The 14,769-nt window shown below is 40.7% G+C and overlaps 2 protein-coding genes across 2 annotated transcripts in view; one reads left to right on the forward strand and one right to left on the reverse strand.

The window, feature by feature from the left end:
• Window positions 1-209: 209 nt before the first annotated feature.
• LOC134623979 (protein NLRC3-like) lies at window positions 210-3,957 on the reverse strand. The gene is made up of 4 exons (XM_065470240.1): window positions 3,894-3,957; window positions 3,720-3,725; window positions 1,533-1,631; window positions 210-1,387 (listed from the first exon to the last, which is right to left on the reverse strand). Exons 1-4 carry the CDS (start codon window positions 3,955-3,957, stop codon window positions 294-296), a joined length of 1,263 nt encoding a protein of 420 aa, XP_065326312.1. The 3' UTR covers window positions 210-293.
• A 6,633-nt stretch (window positions 3,958-10,590) lies between these two features.
• The window catches only part of LOC134623980 (peroxidasin homolog), a 122,738-nt gene continuing 118,559 nt past the window's right edge, over window positions 10,591-14,769 (forward strand). The window contains exon 1 of the mRNA XM_063468977.1: window positions 10,591-10,849. Coding sequence (XP_063325047.1) covers window positions 10,591-10,849 — 259 coding nt within the window. The remainder of the gene's footprint in view (window positions 10,850-14,769) is intronic.

Raw genomic sequence — 14,769 nt, forward strand, 5'->3', positions numbered from 1 at the left:
GGACTCTGTAAGGCCTTGTTCACAGCACTCTGGTAGAGTGACTTTAAGTTGTTTTTCTTTTTAAACAATTTAGACTTTTTGTAAGTTGTACGTTCTTCCAGCCAATTGTATCCAGAGTTGATGAAGGTCAGATGGACATGAAGAGCAGCCAGAAACTCCTGAACACTCAGATGGATGAAGCAGAACACCTTATCCTGGTACAGTCCTCTCTCCTCTTTAAAGATCTGTGTGAAGACTCCTGAGTACACTGAGGCTGCGCTGATATCGATGCCACACTCTGTCAGGTCTGATTCCTAGAATATCAGGTTTCCTTTCTGCAGCTGATCAAAAGCCAGTTTTCCCAGAGACTCAATCATCTTCCTGCTCTCTGGACTCCAGTGTGGATCTGTCTCAGCTCCTCCATCATACTTGACCTTCTTCACTTTGGCCTGAACCACCAGGAAGTGGATGTACATCTCAGTGAGGGTCTTGGGCAGCTGTCCTCCCTCTCTGGTTCCCAGCACATCCTCCAGAACTGTAGCAGTGATCCAGCAGAAGACTGGGATGTGGCACATGATGTGGAGGCTTCGTGATGTCTTGATGTGGGAGATGATCCTGCTGGCCTGCTCTGAATCTCTGAATCTCTTCCTGAAGTACTCCTCCTTCTGTGGGTCAAAGAACCCTCTAATCTCTGTGACCATGTCAACACACTCAGGAGGGATCTGATTGGCTGCTGCGGGTCGTGTGGTTATCCAGAGGTGAGCAGAGGGAAGCAGTTTCCCCCTGATGAGGTTTATCAGGAGCACATCCACTGAGGTGGACTTTCTAGGGTCAGTTAGGATTGTAGTTTTGTGGAAGTCCAGAGGAAGTCGACACTCATCCAGACCATCAAAGATGAACACAACCTGGAAGTCTTCAAAGCTGCAGATTCCTGCTTCTTTGGTTTCAGTAAAGAAGTGATGAACAAGTCCCACCAAGCTGAACTTTTCCTCTTTCAGCACATTCAGCTCTCTGAAAGTGAATGGAAATATGAACTGGATGTTCTGGTTGGCTTTGTCTTCAGCCCAGTCCAGGGTGTATTTCTGTGTTAAGACTGTTTTCCCAATGCCAGCCACTCCCTTTGTCAGCACTGTTCTGATTGGTTCATCTCTTCCAGGTGAGGCTTTAAAGATGTCTTCTTGTCTGATTGTTGTTTCTGGTCTGTCTGGTTTCCTGGATGCTGTTTCAATCTGTCTGACCTCATGTTCATCATTGACCTCTGCAGTCCCTCCCTCTGTGATGTAGAGCTCTGTGTAGATCTGATTCAGAAGGGTTGGGTTTCCTGCTTTAGTGATCCCCTCAAACACACACTGGAACGTCTTCTTCAGTGCAGATTTAAGGTTACGCTGACAAACAGCAGCTGGAAGTTCTGAGTAATAATAATAATATTAATACAACTTCAACAATTAGATTTTACAAAATGCTGATGACAATTTCTGTCTCACTGAGAATTGACTGAACACACATGTGTCTAATTTATCCAACATCTTAAATCTTTAGATAAATTTTCTTACTGCTCTGCAGACGGTCAGCCAGCTTCTCCTGCTTTATTCTCCTCAGGAAGTCCACTGTGATCTTCAGAAATGCCTCCGTGCTGCTGCTCCTCTGACTCTCTAAGCATTCTGGGTAATCTGGGCTCAGAACCTTCTGGATCTTCTTCAGCTCGTTCTTCACAAAAGTGATGATGTTGTCCTCCAGCAGCTGGAACAGAATACTTATGAATGAGCCAATCAGACTGAAATCATGGAGCCAAACATCAGATCCATGTTGGACACACTGACAACCCACTGGTCTACAAAGAGCAGCATGGAGATGACTGTGAACAGAATAGATGTAACAGTAGTGGTTGTTCATGTACAGACCATAAATATGCAGTCCAGCTGTGTTTGATGCTGCTGGGCAGAATGACCACTGGGAACCTCTGAGCTCTGCTGGTCCACTCTGTGGAGGAACCATGGTGGACTGGTGTCATTGTACCAACACACACACATATAAATGAGGCCACTTTGTTTATTGAAATGTGAATTTATCCTCTAAAAGCTGTGTTCAGTCACTTTTGCTGCCCTCCATGCTGCATCTGTATTTGTTGTTTTGCTGTCAGAGATCAAAATGATTTATGATAGAAATTATACTCCAACTCTGGAGTATTGTTAGATTTGTATTGTTGATTGTCATTTATGCTTAGAAATATGTAACCATATATGCTTAGAGGTGTATAATCGATTGTGTAGTGATAGGATGTGTGATCCTTAGGAGTCTGCAAAGACTTCGTGTGCATTCCAGAGCACTCTGGCATTCACACCCACATTCTGGGAGCATGGGAGAGGTCGTACCTTCTCTTATTGTTTTGTGGTAGGATAAACATATCTATGTCTGTTTTAGGCTAAGTGCCTTTTGTTTAGATGAACTGCTGGACTTCCAGACCGGCGTCACTTCCAGTTACTCTGACAGCAGTAACCCCGGAACACGGCGGCCGAGCCCAAGCTGTGTCCCAATTCAGTAACCGCACGCTTCGTAGTGCGCATTTGTAGACCGAACAAGATGCTAGCAGGCAGGGCATACATGGAATGCCATAACCAAGTGGCCAGCATAGTATACAGAAACATCTGTGCTGAATATGGCCTGAAAGTCGCAAGGTCAAAATGGGAGATGCCCCCAAGGGTGGTGGAGAATGATGGAGCTAAGATCCCGTGGGACTTCCAGATAAAGACAGAAAATGGTGATGGCTAACCAACCAGACATAGCAGTGGTAGACAGAAGAAGATGGTCGTAGTGATAGATATAGGGATACCGAACGACAGCAACATCAGTAAGAAGGAAGACGAGAAGCTTGAGAAATATCAAGCCATTGCCGTTATGGGTTGCGTCCTTCTCCCATATGCTCTTCTAGTATTGCTCCATCTCCAGCCTTGGTGGTGCTGTTCTCATATTGTTCCCCTGTCACTGAAAACACACATTGGTACTTTTCTGCAGTTCTGATAGTTGCAACCTTGATCTTAGCCTCTAGTCTCCTTCTCCTTGTTGCTGTTTAACCTGTAGCCAACCATCTCTGTGATCACTGCTGCCATAGTGTATATCATGTATAACAGCTTGTTAGTCTCGGTAATAGTGGCTGTATGTATAGTCCGTAATGCTACATTTACATCATCTAGCAGATCCAGTAAGGGGACTCTTACTGGATACAGACGCCCCAAGCTCCTATCTCATGCATTACAAATATATACTATACATATACAGACTGTTATCTGCTGTGTTTGTGGAAACACTCCAACACACACTGCTTCACATATGAACATAGAAATGTGTGTGAAAAAGAGCTGTGCTGACATTAAACACGATGGAACATTTATTCACAAACACTGAATCAAAACAACATTTACACACATTACCTCTCTGCAGGAGGACACATTCCTGACTTAAAGTTAATAGCAGCATCTTTAGAATTGTCACTCTGTAAGGACACAGAGCTGGGTGGAGGTCCAGGTCGGTTCCTGTGAATAATGATGGAGCAGTGATGTGAGTGCTGAGCTGTGACACGGAGAAGAGTCATGGACAGTTAGAGATGGTCATCTCACCTCTGAGCTTTGGTCTGGCTCTCATGTTCCCCACACAGAGTGCTTTTAGAGGGAGGGACTCCCTCCTCTCTGTCCTCACACTGATTCATGCTGCTCAATTCACATCAGCTCACACATACTTTCTACCTTCACCTGCAGAGGAAACACAAATCATTCATGTACACATCAACTGAGAGCTGCAGAGGTCATGTCTGATGGACTAATATCCCCTCCATCTGAGACACAGCTTTCATCAGTTGACTACAAAATGTGTCACAGTGCCATGTTCAGCCTCCAAATCCTTCATTACTGTAGTCCTACAAAGCAGCAGGTCAAACATGGCTGCAGAGAGCAGCTTTATGTCAGCAACAAAGTCCAGGACCATGCTTGAGTTAATAATCTAACTGCTAGCTGCTCTGCTAGCAGAGAAAAGAAATTATGCCGCTGGCATGGCTGGCACCCCTCGGGATGAATAAAGTATGATCAATCAATCAATGAAATTATGTGATGCTGCTGGGAGCTAAAGCAGCATTTAGCTATTGAGCTGATTATGTTTAATCCTAAATATATTATCCTGTCACCTCTGTTTACCTCTGACAAAAAGAACATTTAGCCAACAGTTTATTAACTTTTGTAAATTATGAACAGGCAACACCTATACTGTCCTTTAGTGCTGCAGTAGCAGGAACACCAGTTAATCTGAAATCTCCTTTTCTCTCTAAAACAAAGTGGCAGCAGACTGAGTCAGAGACAGAAACCTTATTTAAACACCAAATATTGACCGGCATCACTTCCAGTTACTCTGACAGCAGTAACCCCGGAACAGCGGCGGCCGAGCCCAAGCTGTGTCCCAATTCAGTAACCGCACGCTTCGTAGTGCGCATTTGTAGACCAAACAAGTCAGAGCGGCGTGACGAAGGGTGTCCCAATTCGAAGTGTACTCCAAATGAGGCTGACAAATGCGCAGTTAATTTCCCCAAATTTGAAGGGTGTAGACTTTGTGGCCACATATATCCTAGGTTTACTAGCGTCGTGGAGGGTGTGGAATTTTTTTTTTTTTTTTTTTGGTTAATGGCAGGTGGCCGAAGAGTAAACTTTCAAAAGTAAGCACTGAATATTTATGTGTGAATGTTTAATAATGAAGAACATTAAAACTCTTTTTCTTTCTCTCTGATTGTGGAATATGAACATGTAAGTTACACTTGTGTTTGAATCCTGCAGCTTATCACAGAAGTTAGCTAAAGAGTTGGGATGCTGTGTAACATAAATAAAGCTAAAATACAAAGGTTTGGATACTGTTTTGCATGTTTCCCTACCGTAGGGGTCTCTGCAAGCATACAGGGCTCTGACAGGGTACAAGATGACAACTTTGGAATCCTACTAGAAACAGTCGATCATATTTGTTTGTCAAAGCTAAATCCAGGGCAAATTAAGCTAAATTAGCATTTTTAGCTAACAGCTACAATAAGCATAAAAGTTACTGTAAGACTATCAATTGTTAACACGCTTGTTCTTATACATGTAATACATTTATTACCAACCTGAGAGTTTATCCGCTGGTCATTCGACATGACGAATGACTTCTGAAGTCTTAATTCATCTCAAGACGCTGTAGATTCCCGTCAGTAACACTTTCGGTCCGCTAGTAAAACGTAGTTCTATTAATCTGCGCTCGTTTACTCTTGAACCGGAACCAGATGTAAGTTCCAAAAAACTGAATTTTGGAACTGAAATTGAATTGTAGAACTGAAACTGAATGGTGAGAAGTGAATCTGAAATTATTCGAGAGCTAAATTTTTTAAGGATAAAATGCAGTTTCAAACCAAATGAATTCATTTTCAATATATAAAATTCAATTTCAATTTAGTGATGATCATTTTCAAAACATAAATTCAACTTCAAATTAGACTAATTCAAATTCAGTTTTCAAAAGCATTTATTCAAGTTACAATTCAGATTCAATCTAAGCAATTCACATTCAATTTTAACTTATTCAATTTCAAGTTTCTGATGGCACATATTTCTGCCCATACATGTCATAAGTGTGAATGTGTATGAATATAGTTTGTGTAGTTCAAGTGTGTGGTTTGGTGAATATGGCATGTTGTATAGAGCACTTTGAGTAATCCAGGAGACTAGAAAAGTGCTATATAGGAATCAGTCCATTCACTGTCCAAACAGAGTTTCGTGATGTTACTTTTGCATGTTCTAGCACATGTTGTTATTACATGGCTTAATTAAGGTACACATTAGGCTGACATCTGGGGCCAGAGCTGAAACTGTTCTGCGCCAGCACAGGGCCAGCAGTGTGTCTACAACTGGCCTGTGGCTGCACACCACTTACAGATGGCCATGTAAGTAAAAGTCGGTACCCACATAGTAAAATTGGTATGGCCCAGATCTGGCCTACACAGTGTGCTTACAAATGGCCCACATACCGCAAAGAATGACGGCCCTTTGGTGGCCCAGATCAGGTTTGCCAGAGGCGGCCCACACATGGGCCAGCACAAGGCCAGTTGCAGACACACTGGTGGTCCTGTGATCTGGGCCACCAAAGGGCCATCATTCTTTGTGGTATGTGGGCCATTTGTAAGCACACTGTATAGGCCAGATCTGGGCCATACCAATTTTACTACATACCACAATTTACTACATACCACATACCGCAAAGAATGACGGCCCTTTGGCGAGCCCAGATCTGGTTTTCCAGATGTGGCCCACACATAGGCCAGCACAAGGCCAGTTGCAGACACACTGCTGGTCCTGTGTTGGCCCATGTGTGGACTACCTCTGGAAAACCTGATGTGGGCCACCAAAGGACCCTCAATCATTGCTGTATGTGGGCCATGTGTAAGTTGTGTGTGGTCACGGGCCAGCAGGAGGTCAGTTGCAGACACACTGCTGGCTCTGTGCTGGCCCAGAACAGTTTCAGCTCTGGCCAAATATGTCAGCCTAATGTGTACCCTAATAAAGCCATGTAATAACAACATGTGCCGGAATTTAAATAGTGCAAAAGTAACATGACAAACCTCTGTTCAGACAGTGAATGAACTGATTCTTTTACAGCGCATTTTCTTTCCCCCTTATTACTCAAAGTGCTCTGTACAGCACTCCATATTCACCAGTATAATAAATCAACATGGCACTTGGATCTTCCAACTAAAATAGGAACATAAACAGTGACGTCATTGCCAGACCTGGCCCACATCTGGCTGATATACACTCTGCCATGACACCAGTCAGTCAGAAATGCCAGCTTGATGCCAGATCTGGGCCAGACCTGTTTTCTATGAGCCTGGGCCACATGACCGAAGTACACAATCGAGCCAGATATGACATGCCATCACATAGACAGTCCCATCTATACCAGGCCTGGCACATATCATGCCAGAAGTCAGCCAGCAGTGCCGGCTTGATACCAGATCTGGGCCAGACCTGCTTGCTATGTGGGTATAAGCAGCAGAATGGACCTAAAAATAAATGTCCATGTTTGTTTCAGTTCTATGAAGCGTTGGGTATTTTGGATTAGTAATACTGTTGTGTTTCTTGCATCATATTGCTGTAATTGTTTATGTGCTTTATATATTCTGAGGTAAGTTTCACCCAGAATTCAGCCTGTGTAAGGCTATGACATCTATTCTGTATGATTTAAAGCAGTTATGACATGGTCTGATTTTCTCACCCAATAAAGGAATATTTAATATATCAGTCTACTCTTCATTCTATCAGAAACAGTTTTCACAGCTCGTACATTTTCTTTTTACACATATTTGTAAGCATTGAGCCAAATGTAATAATGCCAACATATTAAACAAACAATGTTTGTCTCTTATATATAATACATCTATACATACACTGTCAAAGATACTTGTCTTTCGGTGAAAATTTAAGGTGATAGGAAATTTAAATAACTGCAACTCTTTACTGAACCTCAGTATTTGAAACAGAATTCAAGCTGACTGCTGTAATACATCATAATAATCTGACAATAAATATAATATTGGCCATATTATATTTACATTACCAAAGTGAGATCATTATTGCGGCTCCTCCAACCTACGGCCGCGGCAGGCTAAACATGAGGACACAGATGACGCGCAACAATAAACGCATAAAATACACTTCTGTAACATTTGCTCCTTTATTACACATGCACCGTCCAATATACAAATCAGCACAGGGGATTAACAATTACACAAATGCACAGGCTGCAGAAGCAAATAGCTGCAACTCACAAAGAATGGCTCTAACTACTATGCCAAACTACGACTTGGCCTATGGCATCAATTAGTGCATTACTATACAAAAACCATCAAGTTACAGTCAAAATCTATCAAATCATTCAAGCTGCGCTCAAGCTGCGCTCAAGCTGCGGTCAACAGAATGTTTTGCCTCATGCTTACCCTACCTTTCTGATCATCAACATCAGGTGCAGTGAACAGGTGAGTGCAACCACATTTATTATCTACCACACCCATGAGACACGCCCCACACCCGTGCACCAATACAGTGAGTCCATTTAAACCAACCCACTTAGACAGAAAAAGAGCAACTCATATGGCTCCTACAATCATTTTAGACTCATGAACAACATTTGCTAATTGTTATTTATTAGCTAATCTTAAAACGACTGCTCAGTACAGAAATGAAGCCCAACAATCATGTTGTTACAGTCCTGTGGTCTCAGCCTCAGATACTCAACTAATCAAAGTAATGTCATAAAAAAATGAATGAACAAAAAAACATTTTATCTCCTCCATTTCTGCAGTGGCGTGTCTAGAAAATTTTTGTTGGGGGGGCCAGGTAGGGGCACAGATTTGGAGAAGGGTGGCAGATGTAATTGGCAGATAATGTTAAAAAAAAAATCTACCAACCGTTAACCATAATTCAATAACCCTGTAAACCTAATAACTGAATTAGCTTTTAACTCTTATTAGAATGAGATTTTAACCACTACGGTGCAAAGTTTTTAGATACTGCGTTAATAAAGTACAAGAGATACAATCAGTGCTCTGTCAGTGTTTACTCAGCATTCAAGGACAGCAATATTTGCATAGTATTTTTACTGACATATAGTGCACATGTGTTTTGGGCAAAAACATTTTTGAATATTAAAATATGAACATTTTTAACATACAACTGTCAAATTAGCCAATGCAAAACTTTATCTGCCTATTAAAAAAAGAAGATAATCTTATTGCAAACTGGTGTTTGATTTTGAAACAGGAAAAAAGTGGGGAAACAACTGAAAAGACTAACATTTGAATGAAACCTGAAAGCAAGTACTTTCTATGCTGCCTTATGGTAAACTTTGGTAATATTGATGTATAAAGAACAACACTGGCTGATGATGAAATACAGTCAGCTGGCATGGTGACACTGCCAGTATTAACCCGCAGGGCTGGACTGGGACAAAAAATTGGGCATTTTGACTAGAGACCGGCCCACCAGGTATTAAAGCCATAAAGCCTTTGAATGAAAACAAACGCTGTTGTGACAGTGATGTACACTGTCTTGTTGGTATATGTATGATTTCTATACATTTTACATCAGATAAAAACTTTGTTCACAAGATTCAGATAATTATTTAATAAAAGCTAGATATTTTAAATGAGAATAAGAAAGAAAAGTATTTCTTTGTGTCCCCCTTTCCCTGTTAATGCCCTACCTGCCCCCCTGGCAAAACTTTGCTAGACCCGCCCCTGCACAGTTACCAGCTGTCAGCTACATAGAAAAGGATCCTGGTGTTATTTGTCTCTCAGAAACAGTTCATAACTTCAACTCATCCATGTCACCTAAAAGGTAAACCTGTTTCTCCATCACCTGTTCAGCGTTGATGATTCAGTAAGGACATCTCCTGGTTTCATCTTCATGTTTCCATCATGACCAGCAGCTTTTACAGCTGTGGCTCCAGCAAACATCAGCTGATACTAGAAATTAATATTAAATAAATTCTAACAACAGCTGATCAAGCTTAAACGTGCTGCTGTTGTTTAGCGCGACATCCGCTGGTTTCCTCTTTCTGGCGCAAAGTGGGCGATAAAAAGGAGAGAAAAGCCGATCAGCTGATCATTGATCAGTTTCATGATTGAAGTAGGAACAGGAGAGGGAGGGGAGAAAATGAGAGAAGAAGAGGCAGCTGTGCAGCGTAAAGACGCGGAATAACTCCAGCTTTGTGTCTTTTTTCATTATAGCTAAAGTCCGGGACAAACTGCGTCTCTTCTCAGCTCAACACCAAACGCGTAATATTTTCTCTGAATGAGGGACCATTCCATATTTTAAGGAGCCGTTGGCAACTCTACTAACTAACCTTATGAATAAAATAAAGTTCACTATCAGTAACATCATAGCACCCACCCAGCTGTATAGAAACTCCATCATGCTAGCTAGTACGCAGTAGAGTTATTGTAACTGACGGTAAAAAAAAAAAAATCAGCACAACGAAAATAAACTCCACCTAAACTTGGTTTATATCTGACCCAGATAGGCTGCAGGTCATAACTTCTTACCTGAAGTTCAGTTCACCTGACACTCGGACTGGCGGCCGCTTCGGGTCTCTCCTCCTCCTGCCTCCCCTTCTCTCATCCACCTGCTGGCCGCTGAGTTATTTTTACACATCGGCCAGCATCTGGCCAATCCACCACCTCTCATTGTTCGTTACAAAGAAAATAAATAAATAAGTCATCAGCCCACCGGGCAAATGCCCGGTATGCTCGATGGCCAGTCCAGCTATGTTAACCTGTTAATCTTTCGCAGAAAAACTGTTTTCTGCGGCGCTGTCTTTCATGCTTGGCTCTCCTACCTTTGCTAACATGACGCTCATAGCGCAGAAGCCGATGCTGCATTCACCTACACTCGGATATCTGAGCTTCACTGTGAAAACATAATCGTACATTTGATATTTCATTGAATTTTATTGTTTTAGCTTCGGGGTGGCACCTGGGGTGGCCAGTCTGGTTGGGGGGGTGGCCTGTGCCCCCCCAGGCCACCCCGCTGGACACGCCACAGGGTAGCTGCAATGGCTAAATGCACTCAAGACCGAGTGGATTCAGTGCAAGCCGCCGCACGTGAGGACAGACAATCGGTTATCAATCTGAAGAAACAACTTGACCTACTCACGACAAAGCTCACAGATCTGGAGGACAGGGGTCGCAGGAATAACATCAGGCTTGTTGGCTTACCTGAAATGACGGAGGGCTCCGATACAGTCGGCTACATTAAGGCTAATCTCCCCAAGTGGATTCCGTCGCTGGAGGGGTGTGACATCGACAATGAATGTAAGAAGATTTTATTCTATTACATGTTTCTACTTGTACTTTTAAGAATGCTGAATGCTGACCCAGCTTTAGAGAAAAAGCCTGATAAACAGAATGCTTCACCCTTTTCCTTTTGTTAGTGTGTCGAAAGAAGATAAGCTCCTGTGTAAGGAGGAACTGAGAGTTCACAGAGCTCACCCTGAACAGAATGTTCCAGCAAGATATGCATTTCTTTGTATTACAACTTTATATTCTAAGAAACTTTATATTCTAAGCAACAGGCGGAGACTGCCTCCGCCCCGTCGTGTAACCTACATGCCTATATAACCCACAATAAAGAACTGTGCGGTGTGACTCTCTTACGAGATGTTCACCCATGTACATGTGATTAACTGAATTATCTCATTGTGTCTCTGTTTACTTGGCAGCTCTCCACTTGGGATTTTCTCTTCACAGATGGTTTGTCAGAACACCGGTGAGAACAGCAAACTCTCGGCGCACCTTTTTAAAACCCCCTGCAGTCTTTCGCCACTCAGGTTTAACATGATATATAAGTCACTTAGATAACTTAAAAATGTTATTGTTTGGCTTTTTTCAGTGTTTTATTTTTTCCTGAATAAATCAGTTTGACTGAGATTAAAGTTATAGTTTTCACACAGCTGAATAAACGTCAAACAGAAAACTGATTAAACAGAAGTGTGAGATGGTAGAATTTACCCCAGTGTCCTGTTATATTTTAGATAGCAAGGAGCAGACGGCAGAGTTTATTAAACTCCACCATCTGCAAATTTCATTAAAAGTTTAAGAAACTGTCATCTTGTCTTTATTTTCAGTTAGCACATACCTTAAACAGTTCAAGCTGTAAGCCAATGATAGTTATATAAGAGCAGATGCATGCTGGTGCAATAAGCTGTACGTTTTTTCGTCCAATGGATGCACGATCTGACTGGTCGATTAATCGCAAAAATAATCAGTGACTAGTCGACTATAAAAATAATCATTTGTGACAGCCCTAATAACAACTATACATTCATAATTTCCCCTATACAGTATTATACTAAACAAGAGCAAACTGGTCTGTTTCCTGACATCATCTGATGTTTTTGTAAAATCTTTGGTTGTGTTGTTTTGTTTTTCTGCTGCCTGTGCTCTCTGTGAAATTATTAAGAGACAGTTTTGTTAATGAGCTAGATTAGATCCTAGAAACGTGTGACTGCAACACTTTAAATATGTGTTACGACACACTCCACTCTTTACTGTTTTATCTAATATGTGGAAAAAGAAGAATAGTTTTTTTATTCATTACAACATTTATTTACTGCTTGACTTTGTTTTTGTTTAAATTCTCTTGCCTAATAAATTATATAAATACAATTTTTTTGTCAGTAAAACTGTAAGAAATAAAATCCTTATTGTTTGAAAGAGCTGACATTTTTGTTCTTTGGTGTTTGTTTTGTTTTTCATGCCTCTAAGCAAACTTATAGGCAGCATCCTGCAGTAACCATAGCAATCTTTTTTAAATCGATTTTTTTTTTAACAAAGGTGTGATTTTGGTTTTTTCTTTTGTTTTTTTTAACTTTCTTACTTCAAAATAATTTCTCTGTCAAAGATATTTATTTAGCCTACTTTTGTTTCTGGCCTGAGTAAAAACAAAGTAAAGTCATAGAGGAAAAGGTTAAAAAAAATAATAATCAAATATATGTTAACAAATCATTCAATCATATGTTGAGTTTTGACTGTTTGCACCAGTTAAGCCTCTGAAACAATCCTCGTCTTAAATCTGGAAGATTTTAGGTTCAATAATTTAGAAATAATCTTAGTGCTGATGCAGCAGACGTCAGTGCACTTAAAACATTTCCTCTGGATCTCTTTTGTCTCCTTACAGGATTAAAAAAATGAAAAATGATCCGTGATTGTTTGTATGAGTGAGTGTATATCATTTAAGACTGTCATTTATGCTTAGAAATATATAATCATTTGTATGCTGATAAAAATCATATCCTTATTAGGTCTGATAAGATTCTGTGTGCACTTGTGTACCATGAGATGAGCGGAAGCAGCCTTGACGTTATAATTTCCATTATAGCTTTAGAAACCGACTGTCTTGTTCGTTATCTCAAAGTGCCAGAGTTCACACCTTTAAATGTGCATTAGAGACATGGCCTATTACAAGTTCTTGTTTTTATAGTTTAGCGAGATGCTTACTTCTACTTTTCTGCATACAGTTTAAGTCCATTGAAATGTTGTATGTCTATGTATGGTATAACTGGAAACACACACACATACACACATCTAGACACACACCCACACACACTGAATATAGACACTGACGTTGTTCAGATATGCCTGCTTAAGAATGTCACGTGTATTTTAGTGATGTGTCGGTCGCGAACAAAATGGCTCTTAGAGCCGGATCAATGATGTGAACAACGCGAGCCGGCTCCTTATCGCGAGGGTTTTTTTTTCTTTCTCTCACCCTCTCTCTCTCTCTCGCACTTTTTCCCGCTTCACTCCGCACGCGAGCCTTGTGCTTTGCGCTGGGCAGAGGGGGGAGGGGCGGTGGTTACACTCTCAGTAGCACAGGAACAGAGCGGGAGGGAGAGAGAGAGAAAGAGAGCCAGGGACAACAACGTCACATTAGAAAGGTATAGTAATCATCCACAACTATTTTCATTTGCAGATGATAAAGGATTCAGAAAGTTTATTCATGCAGGCCCATATGACAGAGAATATGCATCTTCTTTTTGTTTTCATATTTTAATTTATATTTAATTGTGTTGTGGTTTGCAGTGTTTTGTGTTGTTTCACTTTAAATTTGTTTAAAAGGAAAAAGCTGAAAATTTAAATAGTTAACCCTTTAAGACCTACCATAGAACCAAGTCCGCCAGAGCTCATATTATATTTTTACATGCTGTAGTGCCATTTTTGGGAGCATTTCAAGTTGCTATACATCAATACAACCATTATAGCCCAAATTTTAATAATATGTATGGATTAAGTGCATAGTATTTACATAAATTGCAAAAAAGTGCAATAAACTACAAAAAAATTGAAAATCGTTTTTGTTTTTTAACATATATTTCTAGTTAGAGAAATGTAAGAGGCTTATCCCTCAAAACTGTAAATACAAAAAAGTTGCACAAACTAGTTTCCCACCACAGGAAATTTATTTTGAGTGTCTTCATAGTTTTATTTTTGAGATACACCAATTTTTATATACTGCAGGAAAAACGAAAATAAAAATTATAGTGCAGATTTGCAAAAAAGCAGCATATGCATCAAAATAAAGTATTTCCAGCAGTGCAATTTGAGTTCTAAGCATCCCAGAAACGACACAGAAAGTCATAAAGTCAAAGATAACTTTTAAAAACACCAATACAGGCTCATGAGGCCGTGATGGTAAAAAAAACTACATTTCCGCGAAAATGACATCACTTCCGGTTTCGGGCAGGTCATGGCGGTCATGTGAACGTTCGCGCTGACGTCTATTCCAACCTAGGAAGTGTTATGAACAGCTGATCGGATCGGCGAAGAGTGTTTCTGGAATATTATGTTTTTGTTGCTGCAAGCGCTTTTTATGCAGTTTTTGCAAAGCTATATGTGGAAGGAAACTGTGACCTAGGACAAGCTGATGGCATGAGATGTAAGTACAACTCCTCCGGTTTCATATGCAAAAAAGATTATTGCGCTAGCTTACGTGGTTGCAGTGCTACCGGGATTTAAAAATAGTTACGCAAAACAGAGCGTGCCCGCTCCGACCGGTTTTAAAGGGTTAAAAGCTGAACTGTGAATAGTTGGTTTTTGTGTTATATGATTTATTTATTACATTTTATGTGGAGTGAATAAATAAAATTATATTTACGATGGCCCCTAGAGACAAAGCACGTACAAACTCCAAAACACGTACAAAACACAACAGAAGTGCTCCAGAATGCTAGGCG

Source organism: Pelmatolapia mariae, linkage group LG3_W (genome assembly GCF_036321145.2).
Source record: "Pelmatolapia mariae isolate MD_Pm_ZW linkage group LG3_W, Pm_UMD_F_2, whole genome shotgun sequence".
NCBI lineage: Eukaryota > Metazoa > Chordata > Actinopteri > Cichliformes > Cichlidae > Pelmatolapia > Pelmatolapia mariae.

Bases quoted from the DNA above. Each gene is read 5' to 3' on its own strand.
- LOC134623979 (XM_065470240.1), bottom strand. From the start codon at position 3,957: ATGGTCCTGGACTTTGTTGCTGACATAAAGCTGCTCTCTGCAGCCATG. The intron at 1,388-1,532 runs GTAAGAAAATTT...ATTATTACTCAG, and splicing joins GGCTGACCGTCTGCAGAGCA to AACTTCCAGCTGCTGTTTGT.